Genomic DNA, 18781 nt, shown 5'->3' with positions numbered 1-18781 from the left:
CTATATTTTTCTGAGATACAAGTAATCGGGGTTGAAGGTACCCGATGTTATCATATTGTAGTACTTTAAACCATTAAATCATACAGTTTCATATATACAACAAACAGTGACGCCCCGAAGAAACAAAATTCACGTTTCTCCACAGATCCGTTAAATAGACTTGTGGAAAGTGCATCAACGTACCGTCATTTCGGACCTATCCCTTTTCCATTCACTACCATATCAAGACCATTTTGATAAAATAGTGCTAAGAATTTTAATTTTTTTCGATAATGGTAAGTGACGTTTTTCCACGAATGCCCATCTAAACTTTCACAAAAACTTTAATTTAATTCAAAAACAGTGAAGGTACTCCAATTTGGGAAATATTGGGTTTCCAGGTAGGCATTGCACGTACGCTTAGTAATATCAAATATCATTTTTACTTCGAATAATTGTTAGTTCAAAATCGCTAAATAACTAAAGAAATGGTTGCAGCTATAAACTTGCAGTTAAGTAGAGAGTTAACCCCCCGTTAACTGCAGGTTTTATAATCACAATAGATAAAAATATAAAATGTTTTACATAAAATAGTTTTAAAAAAGTCATAAAAAATAGTTTTTACAAAAAAATACTATTGTATAGTATTAATTTCAAACATACAGTGGACGGACTACATTTACTAAGTGCACTTTGTTTCATCAATAATAACATTTACAGCCTTAGTTTAATTAATATTTGCTTGACACTATAATTATATTATTTGTATTAACTACCTGCAATTAATGGATGGTACTACTAGCTGCACAATCGGATTTAGGCAAGAAAGCAGCACCACATCACGCATGCATGCGCTAACTAATGTTATCAATACTTTCACGGAAAACCTTGACTCAAATATTGGACCGATAAAAAAATATTTCCTATCATACACACGACAAATTATTGAATGTATTGCTAACATAAACAACGTTTACTTCATAGAGATTAAATTAATTGCAAAAGGGGTGTTTGAAAATGGATCAAATTACAAAAAGTTTTATCATCACATTGTGAAGAAATCTCAAATGACCAAGATTGCTGATTCTTATCAATATGGTAAATGTTACGATATAGTTTTTATCCAAATTATATAATTTTATTACATATCTTATACAAAATGTCCCTGAACATAGTGCCATAAACTCCATCACGTATTTTAGACCCCAAAATATGAAAAAACTTTTATAAACATGTATCCAAAGGCGCCTCGTTTTGATATACAGAGCATAAAAGATTAGTTTCTGATGATAGTTTTTTATTGTAATTTTCCAACCGTTTCGAAATTAGGTATTGAAAATTTGTACTTACTTGTAACTTTTCGTGCTCTTTTTGAACCTTTAAAACGAAACTGCCACGTTTTCCAGGGGCGGGCAATACAAGCGGAGCAGTGCTTTAAAAGTGCCCAACTCCTGTTAAAAGTCCACATATCTAAAAGTTTTCAAGAAAATTGGAATTTAACTAACCGGTGGATACTCTGTTTCATTAAATAAACATCAGATTTAAAGCTAAGTTGCATATATGTATGTTTATATCCAATTTTCATTTTATTTTGAATACGTGATTGAACTGATGACACTACGTTCAGACATGTTGTATATTCGGTTAATGTACACTCGATAAATATTAAATTCCTCGTTTCAAGAATGATTCGATATCAGTAAAATTTACACGGCTACAATATAATCTGATATTTCAAAGTTGCTAAGAAAATGTTTGAAGAAATGAAACGAATACAAATTATAACTTTTCAGAATCTAAAGTATGACTAACCAAATTGTTAAATATTTTGGTGAATTTCGTAAATTCTTGACTGTGAGTAAGTAACAGTATGACCAATGAAAATTAATAATATTTATAACGTGAAAGTATCACACGCTGAATCGAATACGAGTAGTGTCACTCATCTTTCCTTTTTCAAACCAAGTTTATCAAAAAATGATCAGCATATTATGGAAGTATGTGCTGCTTTTCTCCACAAATGGAGACTTTTATAGGTTGGAATAACCCAGAACTTTGTATTGTGTTTACAACTATTTCAGTCTCAAAGTTTATACTTTCACAAGCAATGGCGATGTAAAAAAATCCGAAATTAAATAACTAGGAGATTCCATTTGAAATGATTGTAGATACAATTGCTTTAAAATATCAGAACCGTTCTTTGCTCAATGGCCAATCACAATGGCTAAAAAACAACTGAATAATGTTAGCACTATTGCAGCAACATTGGATGGACCTGCAGCATGACAATCGACAACGCGGCGAGCCCTCATGAAATTGGAGCCCAAATACGATGAGTAGTACCGTTTACTCGGGGGGATCACCTTCAGTTGAGTGGTGGCATCCTGGAAGATCAGATCTGCGTGTGGAGACTCCGACGTAAACATGCTAAAGCTGACATTGCGGTGATATTTAGAATACTTTGAAAAGGTTTAAAAATTACCTAAATTCATTTACGGTTTTTCTCCCATAGAACGTTTGAGCATACATGAACAAATTGACGTAGGCATCGATTTGAGTGTCGTTGTAGTCGTAACCTCCTCTGGTCACCACGGCGTTGGCTTTAACCTTCCCTAAGTTACATTTTTTATACTCGTTCACTTCCGCTCTTGTGCCTGAAATAGTTAAATATTCACGGTACAAATAAAAAAAAGGTTACTTTTCCTTCCACGGATTAATGCCCAACGCCAAACTAAGGAACTTTTTGTCCCATGAATGGAAGAGATCAATTTTCAATAGAAATTCGTTGTGAAAATTTGTGAGAAACAAATTCTTCACTTTAACTTCATTTCACTTCATTTCCACAACTTCTTAAATTTGTCGCAAAAAAAAATTTAAGACAGAAACAAATTTTCTATACGAGATTTTTGTAACAATTTGTCTCTATAAAAATTTTGTTTCTTACAGATATAGAGATATAAGAACAAGGAAAGATACATTTACATTTTCACTTTAATTGGAGTTGGACGGTTTGGCACGCGGAATAAATCATCGTTTGCGCCAGACAAAAGAACAGTGAATTGGAAAGGACATTCCTTACCATCCGGACACAACAGCTCGAAGTCTTCTAGGAGGTTATCCCGTACCCACCAGTCTCGTTTTTTACCCCCGGTGTTTTCAAACACCGTGGTGTGCTTCACAAAAGCCACGTGCCCTCCTCCCTCCACCAGGCATCTGAAGGCACCGGTATGGCCATAATAATCTTCCGAGGCGTCGCGACGGCAATATCTGAAAAGAGATTAAATCTTAAAACCTCTTTTTTTTACTAAACTACTGACGCATTTATGGAAAAATTATATTTAAATTTTTTACAAAGTCCTGGTATAATTCTGATTTTATAAGGGTTGAGTAAAAAATTTCAAGCATATTAACAAATTTCTGAACAAATCTAAAGCCTTCTTGTCGTTGGCCTTCGTCCTTATTTTTGTTTTCGAAAAACATACCACAGGGATACATATCAAGTGACGTTCAAAATGTTCGTCATTTACTTCAAATCTCTCATATATAAAATAAAAATTACTATTCTGTTACGTATAAAGCTTGTTTTAAGGCCAATTGTAGAATGTATAGATCAAATTTTTTACCTGGAACTGGCCCCGTGACACAAATCACACATATTATCATAGGGAACTCCCGTATTGTACTCGGTACTAATCGCTCCGGGAACGCAGCTTTTTGTGAAATACTCAGCAGCCGCTCTAATACTGTTGCATCCATACGGCCTGATCCAACTATTACTGATCAAAAACGCCAAAGGATACACCCAACCCGCTGCTGTATTTATGCCCCCATGACACGTATTCTTGGCTAAAAATACAGGTTAAATTGAGATTTTTCTGATAATGTGAAGCTTACTTCTTAAGTATGTAAGCTCAGTATCAGGGTCGGACTCTTTGGCCACCGCCACCACGTAATAATCCGCGTCTTCCAAATTGTAAACTTCACTTATAAACGGGATCAATTCGTAGTTTAAACCTGCAGTGTAAACGTCGCTCGCGTCTAAAACGGTAACGTCGGCTGTTCCTATATAAGAAACAATAAAGGCAAGGCAGAATTAAGGGTTGTTCACATTTACCCTGCCTAATGGCTTGCATACAATGAATTTGGGAATGGCCCTTGTAGCAGTCTAGATGGGGCTTCAGGAGTTGGGCTTCTAACGCCGTCTGTAATTTGTTTAAATCTCGTTATTTGTTCTAATCTTAATTCAGTCTTATAAAATTTTATAGCTATGTGAAACTTAATTTGTGTTATCATTAACACATAACGCCACTGATTTTAATATTAAACAAGAATATCCCGACAAAACCATTCGTGTCTCAATTTCGCAAAAGTGGGGGGGCACTAAAAGGAATATCCTACCCTCATTTTAACGCATTTGTTCTTCTCCTCGTCAGAAGTAACGCACAGTGTCATTTTATTGACAGGACAACGACGCACCTCCATTATTTTTTCATGAGATTCACCCAAAAAGGCTTCATAAGTTTGGAGTTGCTCAGGAACGACGGCTATTCCGGTCGTCGAATCCTGTTGGAATTCAAATTTATCATTTTTCCTTCTTTACAGCGGAGATTTAGACCTGAAATAACAAGTTTCCATGGTCTCCATATCGTGGAGAAGACTCAAACAGATCAAAGTGCTCATAATAGTTGAAATCCCTAGAAGTGCCATTTCTGTCATGGGCATCATTATTATTATTATTCGTTGTGTATGTGCTATAATCAGGCGAGTTGTATCTGAAAACAATATTTTTTATAAGAAAAATGTTCCTTTCAGCTGGTCTATAGTATACTGAATTTATTCTTGTGTTAGTGGAGAATGATTTACTGAATCACTGCATTACCTACCTGTTTTGATCCCACTGATCCTGCTGTCTGCGATTTCTTTGCTGTGTTTTGGTATTGTATTGGTTATACTGGCGATTAGGGTAGTTTTGCTGATCATCGTACCGGTTGTAAAGAGGCCGGTCGCGATTAAACTGGTCCTGATTAATGTCAAGGTGATTACCAAAGTTTTCATGGTTAGATTCGCGTTGACTGGTGTCTGGCTGGCGGTGACCATACTTTGAATATCTTGAGAAAAATTAAGATATTAAAAAAAAACAAAAATGTAAAGAATAGTCTTAGGTCACCTCTCAGCAAAGGACATCAAAAACTGCTGATACTTATCCCTTATATCAAAAGGTACTGCTGATGAAACAACAACAGCATCAGAAGGCACTTCACCCCAATGACAGCTTTGATAATCACCTAAAGGCCTTCTGCTGCCATCTTTGCAAAGCAACTCAAATTGGTGCTCTCGGATTCCACCTGCACATTCCTATTCTAGTAATTAAAAGCAATCCTCCAATAACTTACCAAACTCCCTAGTTCTCAGTAGATCAGGTACAGTTGTGTGACGAATAAAGGCAATTTCCCCTGTTTGTAATAAACACCTGAAGGCCCCATTATATCCTGCATAAGGGTCTGCATCAGTACACCATTTGCCAGGAATAGAACCCACACATAATTGACAAAGCTTGTCTGCATTATCCCCAATTGGATTGTATTTGTCTGAGAGACAGTTGATGGAGCATGAAGACCCAAAGAAATTGCTGGCAGTTTTCACATGATTGTTGCAGTCAATGATATCCATAATACCCTCTTTCATTAACTAATTGAAAGATAATTTTAATGTACAGTTACTTATTAGTTACAAGATTGAACATATCAGAGATGTTTATATTTTTTAAATATTACAAGTAACAACAGTGTTTTTATGAATGTACATTTTTCACAACTATTTTTATAACTTACGGTGCTAACTGGAAGCATCCACCCAGCATAAGTTTCAACTCCAGCAAAACAAGCCCTTTTTCCTTTTAAATCTCTTAGTGAAACAACATCACTCAAGCCCCCAGTTTTCACCACAGCCACAGCATAGTAATGGGTGAATCCCCCTAAATAAGCACACATCTAGATCAAACGGCAAACAAACAAATATAATTTAAAATACCCTCTAAAACTTCCTGGGCAATGGGTACTAAACTGTGATAGCGCCCTCCCACAAAAGCCTGCCCTGCATCCAAGGTTGTCATTGTGGCTTTCTCTTCATCCAAAAGATTCATACATTCATCCTTATTTGAAGCCTGCAAACACTCAATTTTAATGGTTTCATATCCCACTCGGATCTGGTCTCTTTCATTTGCTTGAAGTAGGCCTTCGCATTTTTTTGTCTCATTGACGTTTATTGTGCACCAGATTATTTTTAGTTCTTTGGGTGGTTGTTTGTCTTCGATTTGCTTTACTTTCCAGTAGTTTTGAGCTGTGTAATGGAATGTTAATTAAACCAAAAAGAAATAAAAAATTTTAACAACAGAACCTACATAGCATTTCAGAAAGAAATGGTCCCTGTTTGACTACAAGTAAAAAAACAATTTAAATTATAAAAAATGTTTTATTGCAACATCCAAAAATTTTCATTTAAAGAGATAAACTTTTCTTGCTTGTATCTAAATTTTTGGTGTCTAAATTATGAAATCATATACAAAAAGGTAGGTTTAGAAAAAGTTGTTTTGATGATCTCTAAAAGAGCACTATTGAGTCATTTTTTAAATCAGGTTTATAATTTGCCTTGTTTTAAATATAGGCAAAAGAGGGCCATTTTTCCAAAACGTAATGTAAAGTATTACAAACAAACCAGCAAGTAGGGTGTGGTAATCTGTTAAAGAAACAGCCAATAAGCCAAGTTAAGTTTTAATTCTAATAAGTACGTAAGTTTAAAATGAGTTAATTAACAAAAGGTGGATACTAATCGGAGTCGAAAATGGCAATTTAATTGTAATTTAAATAATTTTGGAATAATTATTGAGGCTGAAATGGACCCACTTGTGTGGTATATTACTATGAGTAGGACATACCTGGGATGATCTCAAATAAACAAAATAAGAGTATTATACGGTAAGAGAGCATTTTGTTATACATTATTATCATATTCTAATAATTTAACATAATAAAACTTTGATTCAAAAATATAAAATGCAACTGAAAACTGTTGTTGACATCTTGTTTAGTGTGAGGTTAGATTTTTAGTTTAGATCATGTCAGATGCATCACGTCAAATGAAATACTCCAATATATCTAGAAATATGGCAATACAAATTAGTAAGTTAGAAGATTCAATACGCCACTGTTATCCTACTAATTTTTCAATAGCTATTAAGTAAATTTATTGAAACACCTGCAGTTTCAGTACAAAAAAACATAGAAAATTTGAATTAATCTCATCCTGCTTCTTATTATGTCTTATTACTATAATATTCCAATTCCTTTTTAAGGCGAACTCTCATAGATAATCCAGTCATCGTGTCGCGGCAACAACGCGATTGACGACGGTACGTTGACGTTGACGTCAAGCATTAAAACAAAATCCGAACGTCTTCCTTTTCTTTGTGTTGCCGTATAGAATACTATAAGGTTTGTATGAAATAAATGCAATAAATTCTAAATCATCTTATGTAATATTAAAATATACCAAAAAAAAATGTGTAGTCAAATATCTTTAACATTAATATTTGGTAATATTTAGGCGCTAAAGTGGTTTGTTTTGTTTCGTTTCAGGCGTCAAACATGGGGCGCCGTCCCGCAAGATGGTAAGACGACTAATAACAATTTTACCAGTTTTTTCTTAAGAAAAATTTTTAAGTTTTTACTCATAAAATTTTTTAGGAAAGATCTCTAATTTTCGTTTAAGCTTTTAATTATTGCACAACATTAAAAAATTTAAATACCCAAATCAAAATAACTTACAATTCAAAAACACTAACAACATAACCATTGTTTTATTATTTCAGTTATCGCTATTGCAAGAACAAGCCGTACCCAAAGTCACGTTTCTGCCGTGGTGTCCCTGATCCCAAAATTCGTATCTTTGATTTAGGTAAAAAAAAAGCCTCAGTAGATGATTTCCCCCTGTGTGTTCACTTGGTATCTGATGAATATGAACAACTCAGGTAAGTGACCTAAATGAATTTAAAATATATTTTTTTAATTTCAACTACTGGTTTACAATTCATGCAAAAATTGACTTTGAAGCCTAAAATTTCTTTCACAGTTCAGAGGCTTTGGAAGCAGGTCGTATTTGCTGTAACAAATACCTAGTGAAAAACTGTGGCAAGGACCAGTTCCATATTCGTATGCGGCTACATCCATTCCATGTGATCAGAATCAATAAGATGTTATCATGTGCTGGAGCTGATAGGTAAGACAAGAAATTAATGGAAAGATCAGCTTGCAGAGAATTTTTTGTAGATAATCTTTCATTATTCTAATTTAACCCTGAATTTTTCAAAATATTCTGATTACCATTTTTTGTTCAGGCTCCAAACAGGAATGAGAGGTGCTTTTGGTAAACCCCAAGGCACGGTGGCGCGGGTCCGCATTGGTCAACCAATTATGAGTGTGCGTTCCACTGACCGTTTTAAGGCTCAAGTGATTGAAGCTTTACGTCGTGCTAAGTTCAAGTTCCCTGGACGTCAGAAAATCTACGTATCCAAGAAGTTTGGCTTCACAAAGTATGAGAGAGACGTGTATGAAGATTTGAAAAGTCAAGGACGTCTTGCTCACGACGGTTGCAACGTCCAGTACAGGCCTGAACATGGACCTTTGAGCAACTGGAAGAAGGTGCAAGAGGAACTTCTTTCTCAATAAAGTTCCTCTTCTTCGATGAGTGTTGTTTTGTGAAAAGCAACACTTATTGAGCAACAATGATGTTGACAAATAAAGTGTGGTTTTATTCCCATTTTTAGTGATTTTATTTGTTGAATTTTTATATTTTAATATATGAGGTCCCATTGAAAAGTTAAGAATGTAGAATACCTATTTGAGAAAAAGGAGAAAATTTTAATGAGTTGCTTAAAAACAACATGCAACTGAAAGCAAAGAATCAAAAAATTTCTAAGTTTAACAAATAATAAGCGCCACTTCTCAGGATATCAGTGGTCAGAAAATTAATGCGACATAAGGAAGGAAAACTGGAGAAAAATACCTAGATTTTTGTGTGTGATAATCGCTGTTAAATTACAGTTAGAATATTTATTACAATCACTTGATTTTCATTATATTTTCACCTGACATTAAACTGTTTGTAGTAGAAACGTCCCACAATAAGGTAGCTCCTTGATATGTTTTTAGCTGCGTCGGACGCTCGTCTTAACAATATATGCAAAAGAAATTTAACTTAATTCGAATTGGAATCGATTATGGAGGAATTATAGAATTATAATACTTCACATTTTTTATTAGTTTGTAAAAAAAGTGTAGTATTTTCAAGTTAAAGGTATTAATGCAGTAAGGTTCATAGTCAGGAAAAAACATTCTAGAAGGGAGTCGAAAGTCCTGTTTAATTAAATAATTCATATTGTAGATTTAAAATCGAAATAAACTATCTAGTTCATGAAACAACATAATTTAGCATCTACACCCAATTCTAATCATTCAAATGGTACCGTTTAATTATTAAAGGGCGTTTGCATCTTTCTCTTCAAGCCACTCGGCCACCTTATTTATATTCTGCGAAGAACCTCATGAGAATATTTATTGATAAGCGTGAAAAAACTTCTATTTTTTTTTCTCTAAATTCTATAGTATGAACGCACCGATGTGGGTGTCTGAATTCACTTTGAGTTCCCAGAACCATTTAAATCTGAAACTATAACCATATTACGGAACCCGCTTCCGGCGATGACTTATACGTACCTGAACCTTTACGTCACAGTTCTGTGTCAATCTGACAAATATCAAAATAGAAAAAACACACAAAAGGGTGTGTGTCATCTTTTGAATTTTACCTTCATTTTCCATTCTTATGATTTTTTTTCGTTTCTTAAAAAGTTTCACAATGTCTAATAGGAAATCTGTTTTAAAGTGACTATTACTCTGTTCCAAATGATCATTCGGTTGCTTTCTCTGTACACTAATTGATCCTGAACAACTCCTTTATAAGGAAAATTAAGTTCAGTCCCCTATCCTTACATCCTAGCCCTCTGTCAACATGAGTTTTGTTAATATATTTAAGAGGAAAAAGCCCAGGGAAGAAGAGCGAATTGCCACTATTATAGGTAAGTATTAATGCATACAGCCAGACTTGAAGCTTTTAGTTTACTTATGTATGTCCCTAAGTTATATTACGAGATTGATTCATTTCGGCTAATTGTTAATTTTCATGTTCCATTTCACATTGCCTATAGATGTGATAACCAGGGGCGCGTGGTATATGAAATTGTACAGTGGTTATTCTATGAAAAAATTGTAAAAATCAGGAAGTATTAGAAAGGTAGTTTTAGGTGTGATAAAGGTAGAATAGGGGTAAGCCTACTTATACACTGTTTTTAGTCTTAGCTAATTCTAACTAAAATCAATTTATCTTCCAATAGTTTGTTGAAACAGCCCTGTTATTATCCAGTGACAAATTTGACATATTTCCAGCATCTAAGAACTATGTAAAGTGTAATAAAACATTTGGCCAGTGACTTCTTGTCTCTTATTAAGACAAACACTTTACATAAACATATTCCCTAAAATCCTTCCTTTCTGAGACAGGGTGTTAAAACTTGAAAATCACTCAACATTTTTATTATGAACTGTATATAGATAGTAATATACAGGGTGTCTCATTTAAAGCTATGATTAAAGATTACTCAAAAATTGTATCTTGTATGAAAAAAAATTCAAATAAAATTTGTCCGGTAAAGAGAGGGACATGTCATGAAGATAGAGACTTAGCCAAAATGTCATTTAAAGGGTAAGTTTTTTTTTCAAATGATAACCCTGTATTTTTTTTACAGATCCATATACACCTTCAAAAAACGAATATCATTTATTAGAATATTTTTTTAATTAAAAGTTTTGTTGCAGACTTATCCTTGATTGTTGTCCAATTTTTGAGAAAGTTGAAAATGTTGCATTTTTTTTTCTAGAAAAGTTTTGCAATATATAAACTGTTTAAAACTCATAACAATCCTTTCATCAAGTTAAAAAAATATATATTTCTATAAAGAATAATTTTTTTTTTAATTTGAAAAAGTAATTAAAAATCCTGATTTGAGAAACTTATGGAGGCAAATGTTCAAAAGAATGTCCTTCCTGCTCCAAACTCATCTCAACTCTTATTTGAAAAGAATTATTTACTCTGCATTTCTTCCTGTTTATCAATTGACATGAATTTTCAATTCTCCTTTTTATGTCATCTGCAGTTGTTGGTACTTCTGCATAAGCATTATCTTTTAAAAAACCCTAAAGGAAAAAATCTGGTGAGGTCAGATCAGGTGACCTAGGAGGCTAGTTTACTGAACCGCCTCATCCAGTCCATCGACTTGGATACATTTCATTCAGAATCTCACAAGACATTCTAGTAAAATGGGCTGCATAGCCGTCATGCTGATACCACATCACCCGTCTGATCACAAGTAGAACGTTTTCTAACAATTCCGGAAAATTACGAACGAAATTGCAATACATTTCTTCATTCAAGTTTCCTTCAATGAAGAAAGGTCTGATTGAGTATTCCCCAATAATACTCCATCATACTTTTACTGACCATGGTCTTTGATATTCAACTTCTCTAGGTCAGTGTGGGTTTAGAGCATTCCAAAAATGCAGATTATGACGATTCATTGCACCATGTTTTGTGAATGTGAGCAAAACGTTGAAGAAGAAATTCGCATTTTGATTTAATTGCTGCCTTGTCCAATTTTAAAAATTGACTCGGTTTTCAAAATTAGTTTCATGGAGTTCCTCATGTAAAGAAATGTGGTAAGGATGGTATTTATTCCCATTCAAAATTCTTTCGACATTTGTGTTTGATATTCCTGAGTCAGCAGTAATTTGAAGACAACTTACACGGGAATCGAAGGGAACAGCTGCAAGAACTGCTATTTAATTGCTTTCATGTGTTGCACTTCGGGAGTGATTGCGTTTTTATGTTTCCATCGTTTTCATTTATTTTAAATTTTTAACAACACTGTTGAAAGCCGTCCAATAGGAAACTCTTTCATCTGGAAATCTCTCAACATAAAGCTCTACTGCCCAACTAATATTTCTTCCAGCTTTTCCATAAATAAAAATATTTCAAATTATTTATCTAAAGTGTAGTGATCCATTTCAATGATCTGATTTTGAAATGGAAAGAATAATTTTTAATATAATTTCACACAAAACAATTCGATTAATTCTCGAAAAAGGAATATCGTTTTTCTGTAGACCTCGTTATAAGACAAACGCAAACCTGAGGAGATTTAAGAATTTTTTTTTTTCATAGAAATAATTTCTTTTTATTAGATAGATGAATTGTTATGAGATTTAAACAGGATATGCATTGCCAAACTTTTGTATTAAAAAAAAAATGTGATTATTTCATCTATTTCGAAAATTGGACAAAAATCAACTTTGCAGCAAAACGTTTAACCAAAAAATTGTTAAAATAAAAGATATTCATTTTTTGAAGGTCTACAAGGATCTGTAAAAAAATACGGGGTTGCCATTTGAAGAGAGAGTTGTGTTTGAAATCACATTAAAATGAAATTTTGACTAAAAGTCACTATCTTCAGGACATGTCACCCTCTTTACCGGCTAATTTCTAAATAAAACTTTTTTTAATTCAAATTACCATTTCTAAGTAATCTTCAATGACAACTTTAAATGGGACACCCAGTATATATTATACTGATATAATTTATCAGCTCATAGGGTTATTATAGACTAGATAAAATATTTGTGGTGATTACTACTCCTGGGCCAAGTTGATGCATCACAGCTTAAGCTTGGTTTACTTAAACTGGACTCTCATGAATTTTACATTAATTATAAATTTATTCCTGTCGGCAACAACAATTTGGCATATATAAATTTCCTTACAAATTCCTTTTCTTATATATTCATATATACGTTTATACATACATAGTGCTGCAAATTCACAGGAATGTATGGGGATCTTTTAATTCTTAAGAGATACAGGATTCGCTGAATTCGTGGCAAATATATGCAATTTAATACTCATTTGAATTCTGCTTTAGAATTAGAAAAGTTTAAAAAATGTTTCATGTGTTTTATGTTTATTTTTAAATTTAGTTTTCCTTAAATTATTTACTAAAGAGGATAATAATACCAATTGAAACCTTTGAAACTAGCTTATCAATGATTGAATTATCAATGAATGAATGAATCTGCTGATGTAATTTTTATTGAAAGATAGCAAATCAGCAGTACTCCCTACAAACTACATTTGCCTACAACAGTTTCCTATGATTAGTATTATCCAAAAGTAATATAATTGCTAATAGGTACTAATAAAGATTACAAACACATTAAAGAAGCAAACTATGACACACGTAAGATAAATATAAAATTAGGTGCACAGAGAAAATGATATAAATAAATATTTTCCAGCCCAGCTATTTTTAAATTTTTATGTTTTCCAAATTCACATACGTATTTTTCAAATTGTCACAATGCTTCTTCCCTTATTATAGTGAGGCCTGATCTTACCTGGTAGATTTAAAGATCACAAATCGATCAAATCAAGCAAATTAAATAACGAGAATATTTTGCATTGTACTACGCTCATGAGGTTTTAAATTCATGAGAGTGTTAAAATTATAGTTTTTTAACAATATGTATCTCACAATTAAAGTTATTATTTGGGAAAATTTCGAAGGGTTTTCACTTCAAATCGTATAATGAAAGACATAAGTATTTTTGAATTAAGAAAAATATCTTTCACCAGGCACCCCTACTAATGTGAACCATGACATTCACGTTAGCGTCACTGCGGATGGGGTACTGCAGGGCCTGCCGACCTCGTGGCTCCGCCAAATGGGCACTCAGATCACCAAGGATGAACAAAAGGAGAACCCGGAAGTGGTCAAAAAAGTACTCCAATATTACAACTTTTCCGTTAAAAAGCATGGTCAAGAGATTAAGCACATTTTCACTGAACGTGACATTGCTGAAGAGTCTAAACAAATGGACTTGTACATGCAGTCACGGGACGCGCACAAAAGCAAAGATTCTAACTTATCTTCGGATGAGTCGGAGAAGTCGAACGAGGATTTCCGGTAAGTTTAGTGCATTGTAGGGCTTAGGGGGTAATATATGAGGGTGATTGTCACAGATCGACGTACGTGGTGCCAAAAAATGACGTGAATAATTTACTGCAGACCAAAATCTTGGCGCAAAGCATAGAAAATCTCACTCTGGAGGCGGACGATATAGAATATCGAAAACCTAGTATTACTGAGGATGACTTGTACAGGCGCAGGTCCGGCCTGTCCGACCAGGACTATATGAAGGAAATTAAAAAAATTTGCAATCCAGGAGATCCTTATGACTTCTATGAGAAAACTCTTAAAGATTTAGGTCAGTGGGGCATGTCTATAATGTGTACTACTATTAGTCCATTATTGTATTTTCCTGTCAAAGCACAACGTACCTCACGTTGTGTTATGTACTAAGGGTCTGAATTGCTCACATTTACTAGTTGATGGTATTTGTAAAAAAAGCGTAGGTTTCAGCATGGGTCAAGTTTCACAAACCTCACCATGAGCTTACGTTAATATTCATATTAATCTCATTTTAACGTGAATGTTAATTTTTCAGGTTGTTGACTGCGATTATTGTACATAATCTACATTCGTTTCAAATCGCCATGCGTAACACCCGTGCCAGCGCAAGAAGTACCGCAACTCGTATGTTAAAAGACGCAATTTTCTTGGTGAAACCAAGTAAAAAGTGCTTTCTCAACCCGAAATTCTCACTAAAACTCGAAATTTCAGTTAACCATTTGGTATTTTGCATTTCTGAAGTCTAATTTCGTTTAATCACACGATTTATCATAGAAATAAATATGACGCAAATTTACTTAGATCTCAGTAGTTAACTTTTTTATACTAATTTTTTAATACTACTTTTTACGTATTTACTTTCCAGTTCTGTAGTTTTGACTGTGTCTGAAACTGGATTTCACGTCAAATTAAGTCGATTTAAGTATAACACAAAACTGGAAATGTCACCAATGACAGTAATTATGGTCAATAAAACAGTTGAAAATCAAGCGTTGCAACGCCTACTATATACAAAATTTCCAGCGATTTCAAAGATGGCGCGGTACTCATTACGGTATCTACAGAGTGTAACATATCATCATGGAGGCATTTGAGGGACCGATAGAACTCATCAAAATAATTTTTAAAAATACATTTGCCATAGGCAAAAACCTACCATTTTCGATATACATGATGGAAAATTCGCACATGCGTTTTTGACTATGGGTCTATTTGTAAGAATCTTTTTATTATTTTGCAAAATACTCTCGTTCCCTGAAATGTCTCCACGATAATATGTTGAATCATGTATGTTAGAAAAACCGAAAAATAGTCTTAAATTACAATTTTGAAAATTGGACTATCAAAATTCGCGACAATTTGGAACTTTACCCGAATTTCTTTATCTTTAACAGGGCTAATTGGACAGGTATAAAGTAGATTTCAGAATTTTTCACACTTCGCAACTCAACTTTCGTAGATATAGCGAGAGACGTAGTAAAATTAGAAATTTTTGTTGTTTAATTAAAGTGGACTCAATTGGTTGGAGGTAGTCTATTGGGCTTCAGAATGACGGTCCATACGGTCCCACCTTTTGTACAGCCCCTCTGAAAAGGCTTCGAGGAATATTACAGCAGGAAATCACAATAAGCGCCGTAATCGCACAATACTTTAAATTTATACTTTGTATTTTGAGAATAATTTTCAATAAATACCCTTCCAGGGATTGTGGATTATTTTTTAAGATAAAGATGTAGGGAATCTTCTAGGATCTGGAGCGTCAGGCATGGTGTTCGCTGCCACCAATAAGAGAACCGGGGAATTAGTTGCCATAAAAGATATCGACATGACGAAGCAGTCCAAGAAAGACCTACTGCTCAGCGAGATTCAAATAATGAAAGATTTCCAGCATAAAAACTTAGGTTTTAACTGAACCAAACCGCACTTAAAATCGCGTTTTAACGATTGGTGTTTATAGTAAACTTCTTGGACGCTTTTGTGGTGGATTACGATCATCTTTGGGTGGTGATGGAGCTGCTGGACGGCGGTCCCTTGACTGACGTGGTGACCGAGACTGTAATGAAGGAGGGCCAAATCGCGGCGGTCTGCTATGAAGTTTTGCAGGCCATCCATTACCTGCATAATCAAGGCACCATTCATCGAGACATCAAGTCCGATAACGTGCTTCTGGGCATGGGTGGTACCGTGAAAGTCACGGATTTCGGTTTTTGTGCCAATGTTATTGGCAATGAACAAAGGTAGATATCAAAAGAGGTTGGTTTGTGGTATTTTTAGAAAATTTCACTAATTATGATCATTGGTTTTATATGTGCATTTTTAGGAATGCCGTGTATTATTTAATGAGAATTTTATCTGACATTGTTGTATGTCAGAGACCTCTTTATCTCTGCTATGCTTCGCAATGAAATATTGTCCTAAAATCGTTCACTGAGGTGGCTTTGTGGCGCGCACTTGTATGCTAAAAGTAGAACTTTGCCGCACATGTGCGGGAAGGGAACTTCTAAAATTCAGGACTTTATTAATTTTTGATTATATATATCAATCATAATATCAGGTGTCCAGGCGAAGCCTAGGCATGGGAGATTAATATAGGAAACTAGTTTTACTTTTTGGCACCAACACCGATTATCTAAACGAAAAACTTTTACTGGAGATCATAGTACTCGAGCCCGACCAATATTCCACAATTTTTTGAATTGTCTAATTACAAGCTTTTTAGCTTAAAATGCCTCCAAATTTAATAAATTTGAATGTCCTGCGTTACCATTCGAGATCACTAGTGGTCAGAGTCGAAACTTAGTGTTTGTTTAATTCTTACTTTGAGGTGTGTTGAGCCAAAATGACTAACTAGAAAATTGCAAAAATCCGAAATGAAGGCCGATGTTGAGCACTATGGCCTTCACGTGAAAGTTTTTCAGTCAGGTAATTTTCGTGAAGGCACAAAAAAAATATAAACTGATTTTCCATGTTAATTTCCTATGTCCAGGATTCGCTTAGACATATAGTAATATTGCGTGTTTTTATCAAGTCTATATGGTTTTCCAGGGAAACCATGGTGGGCACACCCTACTGGATGGCGCCAGAGGTGGTGACGAGACAAAAATATGGAAAGAAGGTAGACATTTGGAGTTTGGGCATTATGATTGTGGAAATGTTGGATGGAGAGCCGCCCTACTTGCGGGAACCTCCCATTAGAGCTTTATATTTGATTACAGGTACGTGCAATTTGACTTTATCATTAACTTCCTAAAAAGTTAAGAAGGAAAGGCTTCCAAGTGCACATTCAATCAATCTAATTAATGAAATATAATAATAATCATTACAACATTAGGCCTTAAATATTTTTCTTTCAGCCAATGGCAGACCGAAAATCACCCGTTGGGAGTCCTGCTCTCCTCTCCTCCAAGACTTCATCGATCAATGCCTACAAGTGGATGTCGATAGCAGAGCTACCGCCGATACGCTTCTACAGCATGAGTTCTTGCAGAATCGCATGGAACTGCGCAGCCTCACGCCGCTAATACGCGCAGCAAAGAGGATCCTACACAAAAACTAATCCGTCCTCGATTGAATCGAGTTTTGATCTAAAAAAATCAAGCGGTAACGCCTATTTTCCAATACACTCACTTTATTAAGCCTTAAAAGAACTTTTCTACTTCACATTTTTTTAGTCATGATCTCGTTTGAAGTCCAAGAAAAAAGTCCAAGAAAAAAATGACTATTTTTTTCTACAAATACAATGATATGTGATTTGACAATATTAATTATCGTTGCCATTAGCAGTCTTGAAATACATATACAGGGTGACTTGATATCAATAATTCGCAAAAAAATCCGGGAATCTTTTTGCAGCCATAGCAGTTTATAGCTCACCCTGTAGCATTTATTGGGTCCAAAACATTGCATTTAATTATTACTTAATGGAAGACTGACCAAATCGCTACCACTATTTTTGTGAGATATTTTACCGCGTGTGCTATGTTTCAGATTATAAAAAATCCCACAAGATGTTATGGGACTCATATATTTTCCTCGGAACTTATTTGGAGTAGAATCTGACGGCATTTGCCTCAGTTGACAAATTGGTGAAGTATATTTTTGACACATTTGAGAGTATGTGTTTTTTTGGGATTTTCTACATTATGCAACATAGTGTACCAAAACGTAAGTTTTTACCGTTAGAATTAAGTCTTTTAAAATTTAGTTTATTTCGTGATGTTTATAAATTAAAAGGAAACGAAGAGAATTAAGTTACGCGTATGCAATATTCTAAATAATAATTTTTATGAAGTTTTATGGAATTGTATATAGATTTATATGTGTTTTTAATAAAAGGTGTGTGCGAGTGTGATTAATTATACGACGTATGTTTGCTCTTGTGGTCTCAAAGGCCGCGTTTCTGTGCAACATTTTATTTGTTTTTATTGATAACTAAAAAAAATTAAATTGTGCAAGAAGTATTTTAATAAAATTATTGTCTATTATGTTTGTTTTTTCGCGCCTGTCTAGTGCCAAGTTCCATTTAGACGATGTGTTATAAGAGGGAGGGAATGTAGGAAGGTTTTTCCATATCGGCTGTATTGGGGAAGAATGGACAGTTAGTGTTTACAATTTATTTAGTAAAGTTTTAAAATCTTTTGCGCCGTATGGGTCTCCATAGGGGGTACAATT

General features: G+C 34.3%; 3 protein-coding genes and 1 long non-coding RNA gene across 4 annotated transcripts; 3 read left to right on the top strand and 1 right to left on the bottom strand.

Annotated features, from left to right (window-relative positions):
• Nucleotides 1–403: 403 nt before the first annotated feature.
• Tsf2 (transferrin 2) lies at nucleotides 404–7086 on the bottom strand. The gene is made up of 14 exons (XM_066293799.1): nucleotides 6914–7086; nucleotides 6010–6318; nucleotides 5811–5953; nucleotides 5373–5667; nucleotides 5147–5324; nucleotides 4863–5087; nucleotides 4595–4751; nucleotides 4378–4542; nucleotides 4094–4181; nucleotides 3874–4041; nucleotides 3603–3825; nucleotides 3059–3246; nucleotides 2462–2633; nucleotides 404–2412 (listed from the first exon to the last, which is right to left on the bottom strand). Exons 1-14 carry the CDS (start codon nucleotides 6984–6986, stop codon nucleotides 2184–2186), a joined length of 2613 nt encoding a protein of 870 aa, XP_066149896.1. The 5' UTR covers nucleotides 6987–7086; the 3' UTR covers nucleotides 404–2183.
• On the top strand, nucleotides 2322–4545 carry LOC136345474 (uncharacterized). The gene is made up of 2 exons (XR_010733150.1): nucleotides 2322–2448; nucleotides 2926–4545. It is a non-coding gene; the product is annotated as an uncharacterized lncRNA (long non-coding RNA).
• A 264-nt stretch (nucleotides 7087–7350) lies between the features above and the next one.
• RpL10 (ribosomal protein L10) lies at nucleotides 7351–8793 on the top strand. Its single transcript, XM_066293812.1, has 5 exons — nucleotides 7351–7469; nucleotides 7614–7645; nucleotides 7847–8005; nucleotides 8107–8253; nucleotides 8372–8793. The coding sequence occupies exons 2-5, from the start codon at nucleotides 7623–7625 to the stop codon at nucleotides 8700–8702; spliced, it is 660 nt and encodes a 219-aa protein (XP_066149909.1). The 5' UTR covers nucleotides 7351–7469; nucleotides 7614–7622; the 3' UTR covers nucleotides 8703–8793.
• Nucleotides 8794–9784: 991 nt separating this feature from the next.
• On the top strand, nucleotides 9785–18594 carry Pak3 (p21 (RAC1) activated kinase 3). Its single transcript, XM_066293806.1, has 7 exons — nucleotides 9785–10111; nucleotides 13774–14104; nucleotides 14161–14405; nucleotides 15859–16011; nucleotides 16068–16347; nucleotides 17156–17325; nucleotides 17464–18594. The coding sequence occupies exons 1-7, from the start codon at nucleotides 10045–10047 to the stop codon at nucleotides 17664–17666; spliced, it is 1449 nt and encodes a 482-aa protein (XP_066149903.1). The 5' UTR covers nucleotides 9785–10044; the 3' UTR covers nucleotides 17667–18594.
• The last annotated feature ends 187 nt before the right edge of the window (nucleotides 18595–18781 follow it).

Source organism: Euwallacea fornicatus, chromosome 19, assembly GCF_040115645.1.
Source record: "Euwallacea fornicatus isolate EFF26 chromosome 19, ASM4011564v1, whole genome shotgun sequence".
Classification (NCBI taxonomy): domain Eukaryota; kingdom Metazoa; phylum Arthropoda; class Insecta; order Coleoptera; family Curculionidae; genus Euwallacea; species Euwallacea fornicatus.
This window is presented reverse-complemented; position numbering and strand designations above follow the sequence as displayed.

Coding starts and splice junctions, on each gene's coding strand:
- Tsf2 (XM_066293799.1), bottom strand. CDS start 6,986: ATGATAATAATGTATAACAAAATGCTCTCTTACCGTATAATACTCTTA. Junction 6,319..6,913: donor TTTATTTGAGATCATCCCAG/GTATGTCCTACT, acceptor TCCATTACACAG/CTCAAAACTACTGGAAAGTA. Junction 4,182..4,377: donor ACAAATGCGTTAAAATGAGG/GTAGGATATTCC, acceptor AACAAATTACAG/ACGGCGTTAGAAGCCCAACT.
- RpL10 (XM_066293812.1), top strand. CDS start 7,623: ATGGGGCGCCGTCCCGCAAGATG. Junction 7,646..7,846: donor GGGCGCCGTCCCGCAAGATG/GTAAGACGACTA, acceptor TTATTATTTCAG/TTATCGCTATTGCAAGAACA. Junction 8,006..8,106: donor GATGAATATGAACAACTCAG/GTAAGTGACCTA, acceptor TTTCTTTCACAG/TTCAGAGGCTTTGGAAGCAG.
- Pak3 (XM_066293806.1), top strand. CDS start 10,045: ATGAGTTTTGTTAATATATTTAAGAGGAAAAAGCCCAGGGAAGAAGAG. Junction 14,105..14,160: donor AAGTCGAACGAGGATTTCCG/GTAAGTTTAGTG, acceptor TGATTGTCACAG/ATCGACGTACGTGGTGCCAA. Junction 16,012..16,067: donor TTTCCAGCATAAAAACTTAG/GTTTTAACTGAA, acceptor TGGTGTTTATAG/TAAACTTCTTGGACGCTTTT.